The sequence below is a fragment of the Podarcis gaigeae genome (assembly GCF_964106915.1).
Source record: "Podarcis gaigeae genome assembly, chromosome: 2".
Lineage (NCBI taxonomy): Eukaryota > Metazoa > Chordata > Lepidosauria > Squamata > Lacertidae > Podarcis > Podarcis gaigeae.
This window is the reverse complement of record NC_139679.1, coordinates 76,685,731-76,707,368: the sequence shown is the minus strand read 5'-3', so window position 1 is coordinate 76,707,368 and position 21,638 is coordinate 76,685,731. Positions and strand designations below refer to the sequence as shown.

Here is a 21,638-nt window from a genome sequence, read left to right as displayed (position 1 = left end):
ATGTTACTGAACTCAGCAATATTACTAAACTTGTCATGTTACTGAACTCCGGAGTTAGGTAATGCTGGGGCTTACATAATCAGAAATTGAGTAAGTTACACAGGCACTCCAGTTGCCACCTAAGCCTCCCTCCAAAAATTAATATTTCCCAATCAAGAGATTGTGGCTTCCAATAGATATTGGCCCTTAAATCAACATTTAAGAAAGTATTGCATGCTGCTACAACCTCCCACGCTTGTCAAAGGTCGCTACAGTTTGAAATATGATGAAACAAAGGACAAACATCCCTTTACAATTTTAATAGTTATCACTGAAATGAAATGTAATAGTTACACTTAATACAAAAGATGGACATTTTTACTGCTTTAAATGCTGTTCTTCAAGGAGTTATATCCAGTGACCAGCAGGTAAAATTGACATTGGCTCCCTGTTCAATCCTGTAATCTTTCTTGTTTTGCCTTTAAAATGAAAGAAAAAAGATCAATGAGTTCCCATTGAAAGTAAAAGCCCCCTTGAAAGTCATATGGTCTTCTCAGTTACTCCCCTGCAAATGATTTTTGTTTTAATGTAACTGCATTTACAGCCTTTCCCCCAATTTTTGCTAGCAAAAACCTTTCCTTTGCAAATGGGAAGAGCTAGGAATGAAAGGATCTGCCAGTTTCACTTATCTCCATTTCTCATTTTTTTCCATCTTAAATTCAGCCCTCCACATTTGTGCAGCAATTCACAGTATAAAAATGAAAAATCCTCATGAAGATTCATCAACATTCAATGCAAATTTCTCCTAATAAACACATTTTGGGATGTGTTTCTTACACATTTTTGAAAGCAATTTCCTCTAATATAATGCATTCCATATGTCATTTTCACTAACATTTGTATGCACATTTCCCCCTAATATATGTATTTTTGTAAACATTGGTTGGTTGGAGAACTGAATAGCAAAATTCATTTGCCCAGGCAGGCGCATTATGTGACCCATGAGAGCAGCAAAACAAGAAGACTGCACAATGGTGATGGGATAAAATCAGGCCAAATCTTTCTTGACAGCAGCAGGCAGGGTAAGGGTTGGCATGACATTGGGTCCAAGGACCCAATAAGCCCTCCCCATTGATGTTAACCCCCTGCTCCTTCACAAAGTGTAACTTTTTTTGTTGGCAAAGACTGGGGGAACTGGCCGAGGAAAGCTAGTAACAAGGGAGAGGTTAATGAATGTGCTGAAGACCTGAAAGGCATGGGGATGACTCAAAATTTTTGAGTGGGGGGAAAGTTGCATTTCAAGCATAAAATATTTTTTTAATGTTCATAGAAAAGATGTAGGTTATTCCTTGAGGGTCCTAAAGGGCCACAAATACTTTGCTGATATGAAAATTCATAGCAACACTGTTCTGAGCTGCGTTTGCAGAAAAACACTTCCAATTTACTATATTTTATTACCACTTTAATAAAATACTGGGCCCTCCCAAACTGAAGAACAGTGTAGGTTATGTGGTGAGAAATGCCCGGTCTATGGGCGTCAGGCCTCCTTATTTGACTTGCCAGGCCATTTTAGGCAAGCCATACCTACCTTCCCGACCCATGATGTTATATAAAATCTGGCTCAGCTGAAAGTGTGATTGCAGATATATCTCCAAAATAACTTTCAAAGCACTGCACAAAACAAGGTCTACAACAAGTGTTTTTCTGTGCCTTTTACCTTGTGAAACTATATGATTGTTCTCCTACAGTCAGTGTCTTCGTTCTATTGCTGTGTCTTTGAAGACGTTTATTAGAGTAAAACTGACCTGGGAAACACAAAGAAAAACACAGGAAAATAACTGCAGTTCTCAAAGCTATGCTGGAGCAGCTGCAATACGCGTCTCACCCCCCTTCCAATAAAGGCTAATTCCTGCTTGATTTTAGGATACATTTGACTACTGTCTAGTCTAGTATTTATCTTGATGGAAGTATTTTTTTTTGGGGGGGGCAGCTCACTATGGCCTTTGACAGGCCTATAGCAAACAAAATGGATAGACTGCAGTACACTTGCGCCTACTATGAATAATAATCAATAATTAAACATGAGAAGGTAGTTTTACTCATAAAACAACAAGCTCAGTGTTTCTCCGAGTTTTCTCTAGACATTTATTCAACACTTGTCCACTTTTCTGAGGTGGAGCTGCCTTGTACGTGAGGAACGGTGAGCCCCAGGGAGGAGGCAGCCATGGCCAAGAGGCTGACATGGGTTCCCTCTCCAAAGATAGACGTAAGAACATCAGGTTGGGCCTGGAAACTGAGGAAGATCTTTGGTGGCTCTCCTGACAATCATGTCAGCACCACCACCCCAATTCTCACAAGTATTGGTGTAGTGATGGAGAGATTGAGCTGTGAACTAAACAGTTGCCAGTTAAACATAACTTAAGGTGTCATGAACTGACTAGGTGACTTAGGAAAGCCACTAAACCAGGGCTCCCCTTCTCATCCCCACTTCATCTGAAACGTAGAGACAATCATGCTCATTTCCTTTCAGAGTTGTTCCAAGGATATACAATATTATTGTAAGTTATAGTGCTACATCAAAACCAAGCTTACTGGTAAATAGCATGATGATTGCTATTTCATTGCAAAATCTGAATACATACCAAAAAGTCCAGCAATGTTGTTAGAAAAAAGTTCACTATTCTTGAAGTGCAAGCCAAGGAAATTAAGAGGGTTGTTCATATAGTAAACTTGTATTGTGATACCGTCTGGTCCTGATAGTGAAAGACTCCTTTCCTTTTCAATAAGAAAGCTCAACCTAGGAAGGAAGTGATGCTGTTATTTCTAAATATATACATGTTGAAATAAATCAATAAATATTAATATATAGAAATATATACATTATTACTATAGAATGTCAAATGCTTGTAGAGTTGTATCACTACAGTGGTAACACAAGCTTGGCTGGGCTTGTGGTGGCCGCACTCCGAGGTGAGGGAGACTGGGGCGGGCCTAGCCTAGCCTGCGCTGGGAGGGACGGCTTTTACTTTTACCTCAGCCAAGGCGCCGCTCTCATTTATCTCTCTCCCCCCCTCAGTGCAGCAGTTTATTAGTATTTTGTGAAGTAGCAAACAAGAAAACTGAACATCACAATAAATCAAACAAGGTTATACTCAACATAGACAATTTTCTCCACGTTGTGAAGTATTTCCCCCTTCTTCATGAAGCTGGGTAAGACCAGGGGAAGACTCTTTGGTAATCTTGCATCACTTGCTACAACGAGCAGTGACCAATATGGAGCCGGATATTGACCATCTCATTAGCCAAAAGCAGGCCCGTACTTCCCACTGAAATACTTATAAGTTTATGTTGATTAAAATCATTTTTCATTTTAAATATTGTATTGTTTTTTTCCTTTTTTTGTGCACCACAAATAAAATATGTGCAGTGTGCATAGGAATTTGTTCATATTTTTTTTCAAACTATAGTCTGGCCCCCAACAGTGTCTGAGGTACAGTGAACTGGCCTCCTGTTTAAAAAGTTTGAGGACCCCTGTCCCAGGCAGCAGTGGTGGCGGCGGCAGCAACAGTCCTTATGATGCCCTAGGGCAGATGGTGAGTGGCAGGAACGGGGCCCTTAGGTGCTCCTCAGGGGAGTTCTCCTGGACCTACTGAGTTAATTTCATTATTTTCTGGCCAATTAACTGCTTCTCGTCAGTCTAAGCTAACATATATTATGAAGCTTCTACCTCAATTCATAGGAAATTAAAATGCTTTGTTCAAAGAGAAAACCAATATTTTTTAAAGTCCCAAGGTAAGGGAATCCACTGAATTTCACATTAATGCTGTTATTTGGATGCATGAACAGTTCGGCTTGCGCTTTGAAAAATTATGTAAGCTTAGGAGTTCAAGAATGTAAAAGTTGCATTAGGTATAGCCTCAAAGTCAAACCAACCAACACTGAAAAGAAACTGAAAATATCAAATTTTACCCTCTAGTTGTTAAAGATGCAGCCTTTGTCCATGGGAAAGAGCTCACATTGCCCTGATCATTCAGTATAATTTCTCCCATTGACACGTTGATTTGCACATTGGGTGTCTGATAGATTACGTTGAACTCCACAAACTTTCTGTTTTCTCCAAGCTTACCAGTCACTTGGATCCCTGAAAATATATTAGTCAAAATAAATATGAGGATCATATACAAGAAACATATTGTTGTTTACTAAGCAACATTTTAATATAAATAAAACTGTGATATAAGCTCAAGAGCAACAAAATCCATGTGTTACCACCATTTCTAGTCCCCTTTTTCAAAAGCCTACTGAAATCACACAACTGACCAGAATTGCAAGGGCTACAGCAAGAACCAGATGACGCGACTAGCCTGTATTTATAGCTATCTATTCATCTCTCCAAGGGACGCGGGGGCGCTGTGGGTTAAACCACAGAGCCTAGAACTTGCTGATCAGAAGGTCGGCGGTTCAAATCCCCACGACGGGGTGAGCTCCCGTTGCTTGGTCCCTCTCCTGCCAACCTAGCAGTTCAAAAGCACGTCAAAGTGCAAGTAGATAAATAGGTACCGCTCTGGCAGGAAGGTAAATGGTGTTTCCGTGCGCTGCTCTGGTTCGCCAGAAGCAGCTTAGTCATGCTGGCCACATGACCCGGAAGCTGTACGCCGGCTCCCTCGGCCAATAAAGCGAGATGAGCGCCACAACTCCAGAGTTGCAAATTGTGTGGCAAATTGGCATGGCCATATGGTTTTCGCCAACCTAGTAGCTATTGTCACAACTTTTTTGAGGTTAGGCACTGGCTAAGCCTTTGTTTGGTTGGAGGGGAGGTTGTTGCTTCACCTGCCCCTCCTCAGTAACGGTAGCCTGTTAAAGGGATCCGGGGTGTGAATACTGTCTGAAGGCATGGACTAGGGCCATGTCACAGCCTACGGGGACCCCTCGGGTGCCGCTATCTGACATAAGTTATAGGGCACCTCCTGTCGGTGGTTTATCCTTCCGTGGACTCCCTGCAGATGGGCAGGAGTCAAGATGTAGCCTGGCTTCACCTCAATGCCTAAGCCAAACCACTCACATCTGTAACCAATAATGTTGTGGCCTATTTGAACCCATAAACGAAATATTCTGTGTCAGAGTGATTTATTGATCTCCTGGGAACTTTGTGGTTTGGGTACCTTGGCATGCAAGTAAATCATGAAGTTGGACCTTCAACTTTTAAAACAAATAGTGCTATTTTGACCTATGGACCACGAAATCATAATAAATAGGAATAAATAAAAATATTAAAAAGTGAGACATTTGAGTCAATGTGCAGGAAGGATTCCTACAATGAAATATGTGAAACACTTTGAACAATTGGAATGAGACATGTAAAACCATGTATTCTGACTAATGCATGATATTAGCAACAGAAAACCATGTCACAACATTTTTCAGTATAAGCTCTAGCTCTACAAGACCAATAGTGTTGAGAATTCCCTGGTCAGTAGTTTTGATGTATTTCATTGTCAAATAAAATGCACTCACACAGATTTCTGGAAGCAACCAAAATGCTTGACATGAAAGTTGGGGAGTTGACAGCAGCTTACATTAGAAGCCTTACCTTTGTCTGAATCAGTTAGCAGGGTTATGGGTGTTTGCAGCTGTCCATTGATATTTAAACAAATGGGATTTTTTTCATGAGTCAGTTGAAGAATGAAACTTGGATACTCATTAACAGCGTCTGGGAGAGACTGAACGTTGCCTAGGAATCAGTAGAAACCAAAAAATATTGTCATTTTTAATAGTGCAATTTGTGAGTTTGGACCTGCCTTGCCAAACCTTCAGTGAAGTCATGCCAAAACTGCATTTGGGTCTTCCATATTCATTCCAAATGGTGGCTGGTAGCCCGTGGCCCAAAGTCATCCTGCTCATATATGACAAAGCCCTCGTAGAGTGGACTTAAAATTAAGTGATAGAGACAGGACAAACACTAAGGAAGGTGACACCTTGAGTTTTCTCAATTTCCAAATCACACATGCTACATATTACACACACACACTTAACAAATCTGAAAAGGTTGTCTGTGGGGGTTTTTTTATATAAAAAAGAACAGCAACCTCAGAAGGCTGCGAATTTAGGAAGAGAGGAGCTGCTTTATACTGAGTCAGACCATTGATCTATCTGTCTCAGGACTGTCTACACTGACTGCAGATGTTCTCCAGGGTTCCAGGCAGAAGTCCTTCCATGTCCCACCTGGGATGTTGGGGGATTGAATTTGTTCTGAGGAGTGGCCTGGGGTCTGCTTAACCTGTTCCTCACCAAACATTTCCCCACCTGCTCCCCTCCACCTTACCAATGGGATTCCAAATACATGTATCCATATCAGAAACACCTCATGGAGGGGAAAATATATTAATAGAGAATAAAGTGTGAATTACTCACCAGGGTGACTCCCCAGCAATGTGTATGAATAATCCGCATAATCTAAATAACCCAAAAAAATATAAATTGTTAATTTTCTGCTGTTATACTGCATAGGTACTAGATCAACCTTCCATAACCTGGTGTCCTCCAGAGATTTTGGACTATGATTGCCATCATGTCTCATCGCTGGTCATATGGACTGGGGTTCTGTTTTTTTTCTTCTTATTTTTCATTTAGCAGGATTCTTATTTTTTATTTAACATGTCCCATTTAATGTATAGGGACACATTGCTACCCCTAAATTTTTTCCCTAATATACTTTTTAAATCACAATCACTATGCAGCAAACAACACTGCCAAGTGGCTTTTAAATGCTATATATCTATTGCCAACTACATTTGGCTGAAAGATTCATCTAGGAGAAATGCCACTTGATGTCCCTGAAACAGGGCAAAATCTGCTAGGCAAAAACACTCAGAAATTGAACATTGGCAGCTTCATGCATATTTATTCTCAAGGGGGAAAAAATAAGCATTCCTCCTTTCCCAAGAACACTGAACCTAACATTTTGTGGGTGTCATGCAATTTCACACTGACAAATTCAGGTTGCACAACTAAAGCATATTTGATGCTCTTGTACACCGAGAGAGACTTTTTGCAGTAAAGAATGTGGCAGGAAAAAGCACTGGAAATTGTGAGATAATAAATGTTTGATGCAGCACTGCGCAACCTCCCTGCAAACAAATCAGAATAAATCTTCAATAAACCAGAGCCATTATATAACCTCTCTGAAAACATTCTGCAAACAAATGAGGATGAATGCTCAATAACCTGTCACGAGAAAGCAACGCTAAGCCAATTATGAAGCAGCTATTCACATGAAGGGAAAACAAAAACCTGGAAGCTGTAGTTGGGAGCAAGGACCTCAGGACCTCGTATAAAGACCCTCCCCACTTGCAATCCTTCCCAAGGCTATGTCTGCCTCAAGTTGCGACTAAGAAAATTACACCAAAACCAGAGTCTCACAAAACTGATTAATCATAGAATCAAAAAGCTGGAAGGAACCCCAAGGGTCATCTAGTCCAACTCTCTGCAAAGCAGGAATCTTTTGCCCAACACAGGGCTCAAACCCATGACCATGAGATTAAGAAAGAGAAAAGGGATTATTGAATTAGTGGTAGTTTTCCTCTGCCTCGCATACCCACCTGTGGGGAGCAGGGAGAGGAAAATGGTGAGTGTAGCACTCCTCCAAGAAAACAAAAAAACAAATAATCTTTAATTCTTAAATATTGTGCATTGAGTGTGCTAAGAGTGTATACTCCATTGATTTGAGAGGAAAGGGCCAATTCTTTGCAATCACCAAATTACAAGAACACTAATGTTGTCCTGTCTGCATACTTGTGGCTAGACCCACAGCACAGGCACAGAGAGGCTCATACATGCAAGTGCTGTACTTAAAAGTAGGAGGCGGGCCCAACCATCTGTGGAAACAGAAAGCTGTGATTTTTATGTCCATTATAATATGCCACCATTGGCTCCCAGGGACCAACTGTTTTACAACAGCTGCAGAAGAAGGAACACAGAGTGCAAGATAAGCCTAAACCATACAAGAATGTGATGGAGCATTACCGGTATCTTGAAAATCGGTTAGAAGAAATTGTGGATGGAAATCGAAACCGGTATCTATTTGTGCTGACCAAGATGTTCTTACTGAAAAAGAAGGAAGTGTTTCAATATGCATAAGTATGGAAGCAAAGCATATTGTACACTAATACAATTTGTGTCCATACTATCCCTGACATAAATATAATCCTTCTAGTTCCCTCCCCTCCTTTTTCCAACGGCACACATTGTGTTTCCTGCGTCACATGGCTGTGTCCAATGGCTCACGAAGAGAAACCCTGCTTCTGGCTCCGCCTCTCCAGAGAGAAACAGAGCCACTCTAAGCCCATATGACTTCAACATTGCTGTTGGCGGATTTTTAGTGACTCTGCAACTTCTGTACAGGAGAGAGATAAGTGCCTCAATTCTCAACACTCCAGAAAACAGACTGTGGAGCTGTAGCTGTAAATTTCTGAAGATTTCATACCATAACTCCCAGAGTTGTCAAGAGGATCGCTACCTCCTACGATTCTAGAAGATTTCTTCATGCCTATGAGAGTCTCAAGGTTAGATCATTTTTGTCACAGTATATAAATTCTTAGGAATAAGTTACTGGTATTTAATTGTTGAATTAGATTACATACCAAACGTTCGATCTGCAACAGTGTTTACATTCTCATTATCTGGTCAAAGAAACAAAGACAGCTTCAATGGACTGTAAGCTCCATCTCAATTTTTATTTCTCCTGTGTTTGCCCCTACTGAATTATGCCATAGCCTTTGGGTGCTATTGGGAAGTAATGTGTGCTAATCTGTTACCTTTTTCGACTGACCTTTTTGAGAAAACTATTCCACAACAATAGTACGATTTCACAGTTTTGGCGTACCTAAATTGCTCAGTGGAAACCAGAAAAGATATGTCACCAACGTTCCTCATACTCATTCTAGATTCATAGAAATCAATAGACTTAAGTTACTTATTACTGAAGTTATTGGATTTTAATGGGTCTCTGTATGACTTAACAGACAATCACTCACCAAATTCTATTGTTGAAAACCACAAACCAGATCAGGAATAATGCCAAAGAGTCTGCCTATTATATCGTTCTAAGCATTTCACACTATTTTCTATTGTCGGACCAAGGGAAGTAATAAAGGTAAAGATAAAGGTCCAGTCTGCCAGGGATTCTTTAGTTGTGTTTTCTGGCATCCCTTCAAACTCTACAGTTCTATGATTCTATGAAAGGTATATTCAGCACCAGTAACATACCAGTGCGATCACATCAGTGACGTCACCTTTCTTCACATAATTATAAGCTACATTTATCATTATCCTTGTCTCAATAGTTATCCTTCTATCTGACTGTTTTACCACTCTCCCAACACGCCTGCATAGCCAGAGCTCTCAACTCATTCTTCTAGCACTGAACTTGGATGAGAGTCAAAAGATAAATGCATGTATCACTTCAGTTTGAGATGGGAGCAATTTGTTCTGATTTACCTGCCTCTGTAGGCTTGTTTGCCACCTCTTGAGCATCAGGTTTAGTGACTACCATGGAAGTCAGGGGTGTAACAAATCCAAACTTCAAGGAGATGTTCAAAACTTGAGCTTCCAGGTTTTCCCGCTGTTCTCCATCAGCTGAAGCACTAGGATAGAGAGGCAAAATCTGCACTGTCTGCTTTCTACACATGATCCAGTGAAACAAACTACAGAGGCTTATATACACTTCTGGTTTTATGTTAGGAATGTTGGCTTGTATCCAACTAGATAACTGCACACACAGAACAACACTCACAAGTGTAACAGGACTTCCCCTCCTTCTCCTACCCCCATGGGCCCCCTACACCAGCCTCTAACCTGCTCAGAAGGGTTTGGGGGGAACCCAGAATAGATTTGGGGGGACAAGCAAGGGGAGAAGATGGGGGGGGGGAGTTGTGCTGTGCTTGCAGACATTGTTTCATGTGCACAGTAATTGAGTTTGATACAACCTGCTATGATTTACACCCTCTCACTGAAACAGACATAGCCACACAATATATTTAAAGCACATTTATACAGTCATGGCTTCTCCCAAAGAATTCTGTAAATGTAATTTTCCTCACAATTCCCAGAACCTATAACAAACTATATTCCTGGGATTCTGTGGAGGAACTTATGTCATTTAAATATATATTTACATTAGTATTAGGATAACAATATCAAATATATAAAAGAATATATGGGCTAGGGTATTTTTGTATGTATTCATATAATGTTTTTTCTCTCCTTCACACAGTTGTGTGTTCTTTGTTCTTTTCCCCTTTTTTGCATCACTTTATTGCTTTGTAATTGAAAAAAATTCAATAAAATATCAATTTTAAATATATGGTATGGATGTGACTGCAATAATGAAAGCCAAGGGATTATCAGCATGAGCCAAGATCTTGCAGAAAGAAGTGTTTCTCAAGTCACTAAGCAACTATTACTCACTTTGTGTTATGAGTTGCGAGGGAGTAGACCCTTCTAATCCCTGGATCCAGCAAGTGTTAAAAACGAATCAAGGATTCAAATTCCTGGAATAGCCAGGCTAGCTTCCTGGTGAGGTCATGGACTGTTAAGGTAACAAAAGAAGTGGATATGTGCCAGACAGCAAATGGGTGCCCCCCCCCCACTTGCTGGTAGTTAGAAAGATAAAGGCCAGGGTTGGGAGTTAAGTTATGGGAGCTAGAATCTGGAAGCAAAGCTGTGGGCCGGGAAGCCAGAGAGAGAGAGAGCCATGCCTGATTTCTGTTGGGATCCAAGGTTGTGGCTATAGGAGAAGAATAATCCTCTTGAGGAGTTCATGCTGTGAACCCCTCCATCTGTATGTGTCTGTATGTACGTGTAAAATATACAGTCATACCTTGGATCCCGAATGCTTCTGTAGCCGAATGTTTTGGCTCCCAAACGCTACAAACCCAGAACTGGAAGCTGTACTTTGGTTGTTGAACATTTTCAGAAATCGAACAGATTCCATTTGACAACCAAGGTATGACTGTATCATAAAGACACCATAGCCTCATTCCAAGGGGAACATGAACCCTAGATAAGCACATAGAACCCCTGGAATCTCACATGCTTCAGAGCTTGCAACACTATTATTAGCTTACGATTTTTCTAGCAGCTGCTGAATTGTCAAATAGGCCCATAATCTCTCAATGAAATTTCCAAAGATGTATTTCTGATGCTGAAATACGTGCTCCTTTTCTCTTATATTTGCCTCTTCTTTAAGAGTAAATTCACTGGCATGCTGGAAAGCGAACGGGGAGTGCGAGTTATTCAAAGTAACACTCAATCTGAATATAAGCAACACATACTGTTTTCTGCACAAACTGATGTTAGAGGGGAAAACCTATTTATGCAGACTTTTAAGATTGGAGGGAAGAGAGAAGAGCAGGCATCTACTGCATTCATGAAAACAACAAATTATGAATATAACAATAAAAATAAGACAATTGTGAGCTCATGTTTTTGCTGGAGATGCTGAGATCAAAGCATGCATGGCTGCCATGTCCCCCTCATGCTGCCCTCCCCGAGGGGTCTTGCAAAGCAGTTCAGGGCTGGCTCAGGGAGGGTGGCTGGAGCAGCCCGCCCCCCAATGTGCCTGGAGCGCCCCGTCAGCCCCCTCCCTGCTACGCCCCGGTTGCATATCTTTAGGCTCCAGGCAAAACTGTTTCTTTTCAACATACATTTGGCAGATTAACCTTCTATGGCTTCTTAAATGTGTTTGTGGGAGGGAGCGACATTGGTTTGTTTTGGTAGCAATGCGCTCTACGTGGGGCTACCTTTGAAGGTGACCCAGAAACTACAATTAATCCAGAATTTGGCAACTAGACTGGTGACTGGGAGCGGCCGCCGAGACCATATAACACCGGTCTTGAAAGACCTACATTGGCTCCCAATACGTTTCCAAGCACAATTCAAAGCGTTGGTGCTGACCTTTAAAGCCCTAAATGGCCTCGGTCCAGTATATCTGAAGGAGCGTCTCCACCCCCATCGTTCTGCCAGGACACTGAGGTCCAGCGCCGAGGGCCTTCTGGCGGTTCCCTCACTGCGAGAAGCCAAGTTACAGGGAACCAGGAAGAGGGCCTTCTCGGTAGTGGCGCCCTCCCTGTGGAATGCCCTCCCACCAGATGCCAAAGAGAACAACAACTACCAGACTTTTAGAAGACATCTGAAGGCGACCCTGTTTAGGGAGGCTTTTAATGTTTGATGTAGTATAGTACTTTAATATTTTTTTTGGAAGCCACCCAGAGTGGTTGGGGAAGCCCAGCCAGATGGGCGGGGTACAAATAAATAAATAAATAAATAAATAAATAAATAAATAAATAAAAATAATAATAGTTTTTATATCTGTTTTATTATGTATTATGTATTTTGTATTCTCATTTCGTATTTTTCTATTGTAAACCTCCCTGTGATATTTGGATGAAGGATTTCCCCCCCTTAAATTTCAAATACTTTAAAAAATCATAAAAGGAAAAGCAGAGTTTTAGTTTCAAAGCAGAATGTACCACAGAATGTTGGGGAAAGAAAAATGACTACGCAGCCCAAAGTCGTTCATACAAAAGAAGCAATTTACTTACTCCTTTAGCCTTAATTTCCACAGGAAGATCATCAACGTCATTGCCGAGCTTTCCAGCTACAACAATTTCAGAGCCATCAAAGAGCAACTTGAAATTATTCTGAGTTACTTCCAGTACGGCATTGTCTGGGTACTTCATTTCAATCTCTTTCAGGATAGGCGTAGCTACCTCTTGATAAAAGCCCTTGAATGAGACAGACAGAAAAGGTAACCATAGGAACAAATCCCATTGGCAGAAGCCTGCACAAATGCTTCTGTTAATGCAATGAGACTCTCCACCACTCTCCTTCCTCCATGTGCCCCCACACCCTCCAAAATTGGCTCTGGGGTGGTCAGGAGAACCCCCAGAACAGCATGCATAGGAAGCAGAGAGGGGAAGGCTCCGTGTTGACGGAACGTTTTCCATAGCACAACAAGGGACGCAGGTGGTGCCATGGTCTAAACCACTAAGCCTCTTGGGCTTGCCAATCAGAAGGTTGGCGGTTCGAATCCCTGCAACAGGGTGAGCTCCTGTTGCTCTGTTCGAGCTCCTGCCAACATAGCAGTTCGAAAGCACGCCAGTGCAATTAGATAAATAGGTTCCGCTGCAGTGGGAAGGTAAACACTGTTTTCGTGCGCTCTGGTTTCCGTCACGGTGCTCTGTTGTACCAGAAGCGGTTTAGTCATGCTGGCCACATGACCTGGAAAACTGTTTGTGGACAAACGCTGGCTCCCTCAGCCTGAAAGTGAGATGAGCGCTGTTCCCCATAGTCGCCTCTGACTGGACTTAACCATCCAGGGGTCCTTTACCTACCTTTTAACTTATAGCACAACACTGAATTCCCTTCCATAGAGAAATATTTTGGCCTACCTGAAGACAGTTTTGAGATTCTTCATTTAAAATATATGTATATGTTTTGATTGTTGTTTCTCCCCTACCTGGAGCTGCAAGGCTGCATCTGAGTCCTCGTATATTCGGCGAGCCACTCCCCCATTTTCTAAAGCCATCTTCTCCAAAAATGTGTAGCTGACGTCAAATCCAAAGCCAAGGCAGTAGAGGAAGTACTTCCCCTCATTAGCTTCCCGTATGTTTCTTTGAATTCTATCAATGTTTGTTTCACCTGTCATATATGGGTATAACATGTGAACACACCCCGGCCGCTGATAAAATAATTAAATATGCTGCATTTGGAAGGAAACAAGCAGATGTTGGGAGTATGAAAAATATTAATGAGTTTACAAACACCCACTGACTTTTCAATTAAAGAAAAAACTTAGAAGCAAATATTGGATATTTGTGTTCAACTATAATACATATTTCTTCTGTACCAAGAAAAATGTTTTGTATTTAGGATTTCCTGTTTCTTACTGAGAAACTGCAGGAGTATTATATTGTAGCCAGATAAAGGCTATATTGTTTTTTCCCCATCTGGCACTCATACAATCTAGTGAGTCCGAAGTAAATGAAGGTGTGAAAGAGAGTTATAAAACATGAGGAAATTTTGTAGACTTATACGGCAAGCTGATGTCTGGAGGATATTCTGTGTTCCCACTTAGGCTGTAACTGCTTGAAAAAAGTTCTGCTGAGGATCAGTCTGTGTGTGATTTTTCACTCCTCTCTGTTTAGCACCCTCCTCCCTCTGTTTAGACTTTTTTGCTTATTTGATTATCTCTGTCAATTGTATGGATATGTTGAATGTTTAAGGGGCTTGTAAAAACCAAATCCAAAGATATTGAGAGAATCTTTACTGGAAGGTGTGAAACGGCCAATTGTTGAAGAGAAAGAGAAGCTTGAAAAGGGAGTCACACACAGAGAGAGAAAATGACTAATTAAAGTAATTGTTGATAAGTATGCATTAAAAATAAAAAATATAAATGAAAATAATAGCAGAATGTGTGGCTTTACTGTTTCTAACTTACCAGTAGTAGGTTGACCGTCTGTCAGCAAAATTATCATGGAAATGCTTTGGTCTGGCAATAGCTCAGCTGTGGTGTCTTTGTCCAGTGAGTCTATTGCCTTCTGAAGAGCACCATTAATATCTGTTGCTGTAATGGGAAAGAAAACAGGTCAGTGGATTTGACCAGAGATTTATATTGTTCGTCAGAGATCTAGTGAGGATGCTTCAAAGGTATGGAGGGAGAGAGACAGCCAGGGCCATCCCAACAGTTAGACAGTCTTGAAAAGGCAGCCAATTAATGGTTATTTCATTTCTTATTTGCAATATTGTGAAATCCAGTCCATGAGTTTTGAACATACAAAGAACACAAACACAAAAGAAATAAATGCAAAGTTACTGAAATCACTGGGTACAGTCAATAGTTTCACAACTGAATTAAGAGAAACAGGCAAATTAATTTCATTCAATCTTAATGTTGCTGTTATGTAAACAAACAAACAAACAAACAAACAAACAAAGAAAGGCTTTATTTTCACCCAGCCCATGTTTTATGTGTGTTCCAGTTTGGTCTTGCGGAGTTTTAACCCAGGCCTTAGAAAAATGCTCTAGAAACTAGGCGCTAGGGTGGGTAATGCTATAGATTGCTGATGGGCCTTTTCTCATGCCTAAGGGTTGTTTGAGTTCTTAATAAAGTGCTTTGGCATGTCTTGCATTATTACTGCAATGTTTAATTGCTGGGGTGGGAGGAGAGGCCCTTGTGGGATATTCTATTTCTTGTGCCAAAATATCTTGACTTGGCACCTTGGTGGGCATTTGCTCCTGCATCGAAGGCAAGATGTTGCCCTGGGGATATGGGGAAAGAAAGCAAAAAGACCTAGACTAGTAGAAATCTATGGCTTAAAGAAAATAAAATAGCACTAAGTCCACAAAGAAAAATCAAGAGACGAGCAAATTTAGACATACAGTATGCAAATGGGAGTTAATACGCTGTACAATTATAGAGGAGGAATATGGCCATATTTCTGAGCATAAAAAATAAGAAGCTGTTGAATGAAAAACCAAACACCTGAGAATTAGGTAAAACTCTGCTGAAAAACTTGACAAGTCTGTTCAGTTGACAAACTTACTTCCTCCAGCAGAAATGGTCTCAACATGTCGTTTAGCCCGTTCCACGTTCTCCTCTGTAGCTTGCAACAAAGATGAAGTCCATAACCTCACAGTTCCACTAAAGAGAACTAAGCTAAAGTAATCTTCAGGATTAAGGTCTTCCAAAATCTTTTTCATTGCCTCTTTTGTCTATAAAAAGTAATAAAGCAATGTAATTTCCAGTCACAGAATCAGAAACTTAACATTAGACATATTTAAATAAATATTTCTGCAGAGTATGGGTCTAGCAGCCTAATCCTTGGCATGTCTGCTCATATAGAAGTCCCCCTGTATTTAATGGAATTTATTCCCCAGTAAGTGGACACAGAACTGCAGCCAAACAACTATGTATCCCCCCCCACCCAATATGGAAGTGGTTTTGTGCAGAAAAAAATTTAGCCCATGAAGCTGGTTGAAGGACCCTGCATGTAGAAGTTGCTGTGGGCAAGGTGTGTCCCAGAACAACTGCTTTGGTCTGTGTTGTAACTGATTTGGTTCCCATTTTAAATTTCATTCTAGGCCATTAACATCCCTCTTGAATATCATTTGCTAAGGTCTAGAAAAAAAAAAGACAAGACAAGGGACTATGTCCTCTTTAAACAGCATGCTTGTAGCCTTCTCTTAAGTAAATTGACATGACAGAAAGCAATTTATCTGGGAAATTTACTTGATGAGGTGGTACTGTGTGGCTGGTTTCAGACTGATTTCAGACTGTAGTAGAATTTACATGCTCTGCTGCTGGTCTTCTAAAGTAAATTCAGTCAAGAGAAGGTGTGGCAATGTGTCGTTACACATCATGCACTGCTGTACCTCTCTTTCCCCTTGAGATTCCTCCCAGAAAGGCAATTCTAGGGTTGTAGCAATAGGGGTGATGCATCTCCAGTGCTTTCTGCATACACAGACCCCACTGATTTCCAGAATGTGGCCTAGCTTTTCCTGGGAGATGCTTGAGGTGCTACAAAAGCCAGCAAACCCTATTGTAACAGAGAGAGAACAAGGGAATGTGTGGACCCTGGGAATTGGCAGTCCTACAATACTGCTTTCCTTACTTTAAAGGCTATCTTGCATAAACAGCCAAGGAGGCAGTGGGCTTGAAAAATAGGACAGGGACTAAGTCCAAACTACTGTAAATGAGCAAGGCTCTAAGGAGCTAAAGCACTTGTTCTTATGTGCCTCAGCTCTCAAATCTCAAAGAGAGGAGCAGTTTGGTCCTGCTGTGGGATAGCAGACTCCATAAAGATACATTGTGACTGTCAAAGAGATATTGCTATTGTCACTGGTAATTAACATACCGTTGGCGTAGCATGGCACAAACACTAGAACATTTTCTATTTGGAAAAACATTACCTGCCGTATTTTCTTCCCACTCATAGATCCACTCGTGTCTATGACAAAGACCACGTTTTTGGGAAATGCTGGCATTTGACTGGGTGCAAAATAATGCACAAAATATCCATTAACAATCTGAAAACAAAACAAGTGGTATTCATATATTGCTGTTGTTTAGTCATTTAGTCGTGTCCGACTCTTTGTGACCTCATGGACCAGAGCACGCCAGGCACTCCTGTCTTCCACTGCCTCCCGCAGTTTGGTCAAACTCATGCTGGTAGCTTTGAGAACACTGTCCAACCATCTCGTCCTCTGTCGTCCCCTTCTCCTTGTGCCCTCAATCTTTCCCAACACCAGGGTCTTTTCCAGGGAGTCTTTTCTTCTCATGAGGTAGCCAAAGTATTAGAGCCTCAGCTTCAGATATACACATTCATATCTCAACACAGCAGTGTATAAAATAAGTCCAACTATGGAACTTCTCCCACAGGTAGCTGTGATGGCCACCAGTTTGGATGCTTTTAAAAGAGGGTTAGACAAATCCATAGAGGATAAGGCTATTGATGGCCACAATGGCTTTCTTACTGAAGAACCTAGAAAACTGACTGGAATGTCTAAATCTCAGGAAGAAGATTATGCTACAATTCAGTTCTGGTTCTTTTCCAAACAAAAGATTAGGGGTTGCTGCCTGAAACGAAGATTATACAATTTGTAAATAGGCCTTTTCCTATGCCCCCCCTTCAATTCAGCTAAGTGATGCCTATTACTCTGAATTCTCAGTAATTTTTTACCTGTATATCACCTGCAGTCTCACTCCTTTTAACATCATAACATATGAGAAAATCTCCATCGAGCAGTGTGTCATCCACTCCTGCGGTTTTTCTTTGTTGATCTATGGTTGGTTTAAATGAAATGTGGGCCTAAATAAGAGCCACAAAAGGAAACAATCAGTCAAGCTAGAATAGGAGGGCCAGTGATTTTTCTTTTTTCAAAAAAGCATACTAAGTCTTGTAGTCCATATAATGCATACCTTTGTCTCATTCTGCACCTTTGTTAGAGCATTGTTCAGTTCATTGGTGATGAAAGTGCTCTCAGTTTCCAATGAACTTATACCTTGTGGTTCAAATATGTGGGTGTCAATCTGAAGAAAATAAAAAGATGCTTCAGAGTCATAACCTTCAGCTACAACATGGGGCCAGCAATTGGTGTCATTTATAGTAAGAGCCTCTTCCAAGAATTTACCTGAAAGTGTTTAACAAGTTGTTTGGGCTTGACCTTGATCAGCAGTTCGTACTTTCCCAGCTTTCGCTTTAGAAGTTCCTCGTATGTGAGTTCAAAGTTAACTTTGGCAGCAGCTGCAACATTGACTGAAACACGAAACTGTTCTAGTTTTCTTCCCGTTGATCTGAAGGGAAATGAGGAATTTAGGCTTTATGCAAGTATTTGGCAGCTCATGCTCAAGTTTGTCAGGGAAATGAACTCTTGAGTGATATTAAATTGTGGACATCCACTAGCAGAATGGACTTCCATGTGCCACGAGATGTTTCCTTTATCTCCTTCCCCTGTAGATGCTGTTTGTATCCCACAAATCTTTTCCAGAGGATATGGGGACATTCAAGAACAGATTTGGAAGGCAAAGGGGCCTGCGGGGGAGAAGAAGAATGAGAAGTCCCACTACATGAGTAGAAGTCAACTCATGTGGTACTGGATTTTGAAGTAATGTAGTATAATTGCACTGATACTGGAGTGGAGATGTTGAAGGCAGGCCTCTTATACTTTTAATAGTTGTGTATAAGAGGGAATTCTGACAGGTGTAGTTTATCTTGTAGAGGAAAATGGCACAAGTGGTGTCTTTCAATCCTCCACGGAGTGCTGAAATAGCAACATCCAAAGCACCAGGGATCCATGGAAACTGACTTTTCTAGAGCACCTGAATGGGGATGTTAAGAGCTCTGCAAGCTACCTTTCCCTGGTCTCCCTGTAGATAGGACACTGCTGAACTTCCAAAAACTTGGGACAGGACATTTCTAGAACATCTGGTGTCTTTTTTGAATACTAAGAGCCTCTCAGAAATGACAGTCTCCAAGTATCCTTGCTGAGGGAAAACCTCTCAGGGAAACAACAGTCAATTCATAATGCAGCTGAACATTATTGTTTGTGAAGTTTGTATTTGAAGCCAAGAAAATGTTTGAACTTCAGTGACATCACTATGCAATACCTGTGAGGGTTTGATATGGTGTCTGTAACCCTTAGTGGGTCTACTTCATGAAAGCCACCAATAGCTCTTTTAGATCGATTATAATCTAGTCAAATCTACACTCTTTAGAATGTTATAATTTGGGCATACTGCTAGGACTGTAAAATGGAGCTAGAGTGAATTGAGTCCTAGGTTCTAAGAATATTGGGTTGGATCTGCAACTGTGTGAGCATAATGCCACTTGCATGATGGGATCTTTTACCTCCTTTGCTCTGCAGCCCCTGAAAGCCCTTTCTGGGATGTGAGGAGACCGTTGTAAACAGTACAGCTGCTACACAGTAAACTGCAGTGGGAAATGGAGCCCTGTTCTCGCAAGGTCCTTTCACTTTATTTTCACAATCCACCCTTCCATTGCTGCTGTCCCAAGTCACAGCTTACACTGAGGGCACCTGACATTTAGGAGAGGCTTCTGAGCAGGTGCAAGCCAAGAAAGGCAGAGGCAGAAGAGACCTAGTATATCAGCAGAACTTTGGCTCCAACCCATCTTGTCCTTAATGTTTTTCTTTTCGCCTTTCCCTTTGGTATTGTTTTTCTTTTCGCCTTTCCCTTTGGTATTGTTGTTTGATTATTTGATCAACCAGTTTGGTCTAGTGTGCATTTACTTGACCCGCTTCAGCTTTGGGGAATGATGTCAGTGGTGCTAAGAAGTAGTGGCAATGTCTAGTAAAGTACTTGGTGTAAGCCACTTTCCAAATATTCCTATACACTTCTATCCTCTCTATGGCTTTACCCATGACTGCAATGGCGGCAGCGAGGGGAGTTGCTTACTTGACCAGTCCAGCACTCTGTCCTTGTGAAACCGCAGCGTCATACTGATCTTGTGCAGATTTCTTCTCCTTGATTATTCCAGGATATGTTTCTCCATCTATTGTCCTTAAAAAACAGTGTTTTGAACAGTTAAAGTCATTAGAAAGACGTAATGTCCTCTTATGCCCCTGTCCTCTTCTGCAGCCCACCTATTCCTCCCAAAAAACTGCTCTGGAGTTGCGGGGACCCTTCAGAACCATGTGGGAGGTGATGTTGGGGGAAGGTGAATTCAGTTTCATTAAGATTCTGCTTTTATAAATTAAAAGGTGAAAATTGCCCCCACCCTTCCACTCATTGGGACGTTCGGTTGATGGCACTGGAACAGCTTACTGGTTGCAACTCACTTCCTCAGCTGGAAGACGCCCTTCCATTCACAGAATAGCTGGGCTGGAGCAATCTTTCTAACTTTTAAGAGGCCCCAGACATGAGCTTACAAAGCCTTACATGCTAAAGTTTGTGATGAAAGCTGACTTGGGTAACTCCACCTCAAAAAGAGCCTCCTTGGATTCATTCGCTCTGTTGACAACTCTGCTGGTGATTACTGTGTGGGCATATCGTGAGGTAACTTTGCAGTCCACATGCAGGCTGTAGATTTCGATGGCATTCTGGAGAAGAAGAGGAAAAGATTCTCTGAATTCTGACAAACTTCTTCCACACCAAATGTATTATTGTATGGCAAGATTTCATCAGCTCATTTAGTTGTCAGAGCAAGGAGAGAGTGCATTCATTAGGCTTCCACTCTGGCAGATGATGTTCATGCTCCTGCCCTAAAAAACTGCCCCCTCCACTATGCCACTGGTCAGGTCGTAAGTCCACCTAGCTCACTGTTGTCCTACACTGACTGGCAGGCTCTCTAGAAAACCTGGAACCCTTGGCATGCAAAACAGATACTCTTAACACGGAGTTATTATAAATTAAATTAGTAGTTTATATACTCCCATCAGTATTTAAGACAACCAGTTCAATTGCAGTATTAACTAAATTAAGGTTAAAATCATATAATTACCTCAGGTGCCGCAGGTTCCACAAATACTTGCAGTGAAGAAAAAAACAGCCAAGCGACAAAAAAATGCCTGTCCATTTTGGATGTGACAAATCCACAGAAGTGAAGTCTTTTATACAAAAGAGTTAATGAACAACTAACATCTTAGGGACTTTGTGGACTGATGAAGCCTAATATTTACCCACTGAATCAGAACAATATTCTTGAAACAGAACATCCCCCATCCTGCCAATGTCACCAATCTTGTCAAGCAAGTGAATGGAAAATCTGTGTTCTACCCAATATTTACCCACTGAATCAGAACAATATTCTTGAAACAGAACATCCCCCATCTTGCCGATGTCACCAACCTTGTCAAGCAAGTGAATGGAAAATCTGTGTTCTACCCAATATGTCTGCAATACCAAAAATATATGAGTGGCTTCCCCCTTTCCTGTGGTTTTAAGAAAGTCCGGTTCTATAAAAATTTGCAGAATATAAATCACAGAATATAATAATGTTTTTTAAAATAATAATTCCAGAAAGAAAATTTGATAACATATGTACAGTATACAGTCAAACCTTGGTTCTCAAATGGCTCCATTTTCGAATGTTTCAGCTCCTGAACGTCAAAAACCCAGAAGTAAATGCTCCGGTTTTTAAATG

The 21,638-nt window shown here is 41.1% G+C and overlaps 1 protein-coding gene across 2 annotated transcripts; it reads right to left on the bottom strand.

Annotated features, from left to right (window-relative positions):
• Nucleotides 1–284: 284 nt before the first annotated feature.
• LOC310838890 (inter-alpha-trypsin inhibitor heavy chain H4-like) lies at nucleotides 285–21,091 on the bottom strand. Of its 2 annotated transcripts, none has more exons than XM_083726745.1 (22): nucleotides 20,997–21,091; nucleotides 20,435–20,595; nucleotides 19,952–20,056; nucleotides 18,169–18,331; nucleotides 17,957–18,067; nucleotides 17,718–17,846; nucleotides 16,948–17,064; nucleotides 15,582–15,750; nucleotides 14,477–14,602; nucleotides 13,496–13,677; nucleotides 12,579–12,761; nucleotides 11,103–11,242; nucleotides 9,475–9,620; nucleotides 8,619–8,657; nucleotides 8,462–8,524; nucleotides 8,002–8,082; nucleotides 6,391–6,432; nucleotides 5,570–5,710; nucleotides 3,949–4,120; nucleotides 2,622–2,776; nucleotides 1,697–1,784; nucleotides 285–458 (listed from the first exon to the last, which is right to left on the bottom strand). In XM_083726745.1, exons 1-22 carry the CDS (start codon nucleotides 21,069–21,071, stop codon nucleotides 380–382), a joined length of 2,667 nt encoding a protein of 888 aa, XP_083582871.1. In that variant the 5' UTR covers nucleotides 21,072–21,091; the 3' UTR covers nucleotides 285–379. The 2 variants fall into 2 exon arrangements, with proteins under 2 accessions (XP_083582871.1, XP_083582872.1); XM_083726746.1 differs by having other exon boundaries at nucleotides 6,391–6,435; nucleotides 8,059–8,082.
• Nucleotides 21,092–21,638: the final 547 nt, after the last annotated feature.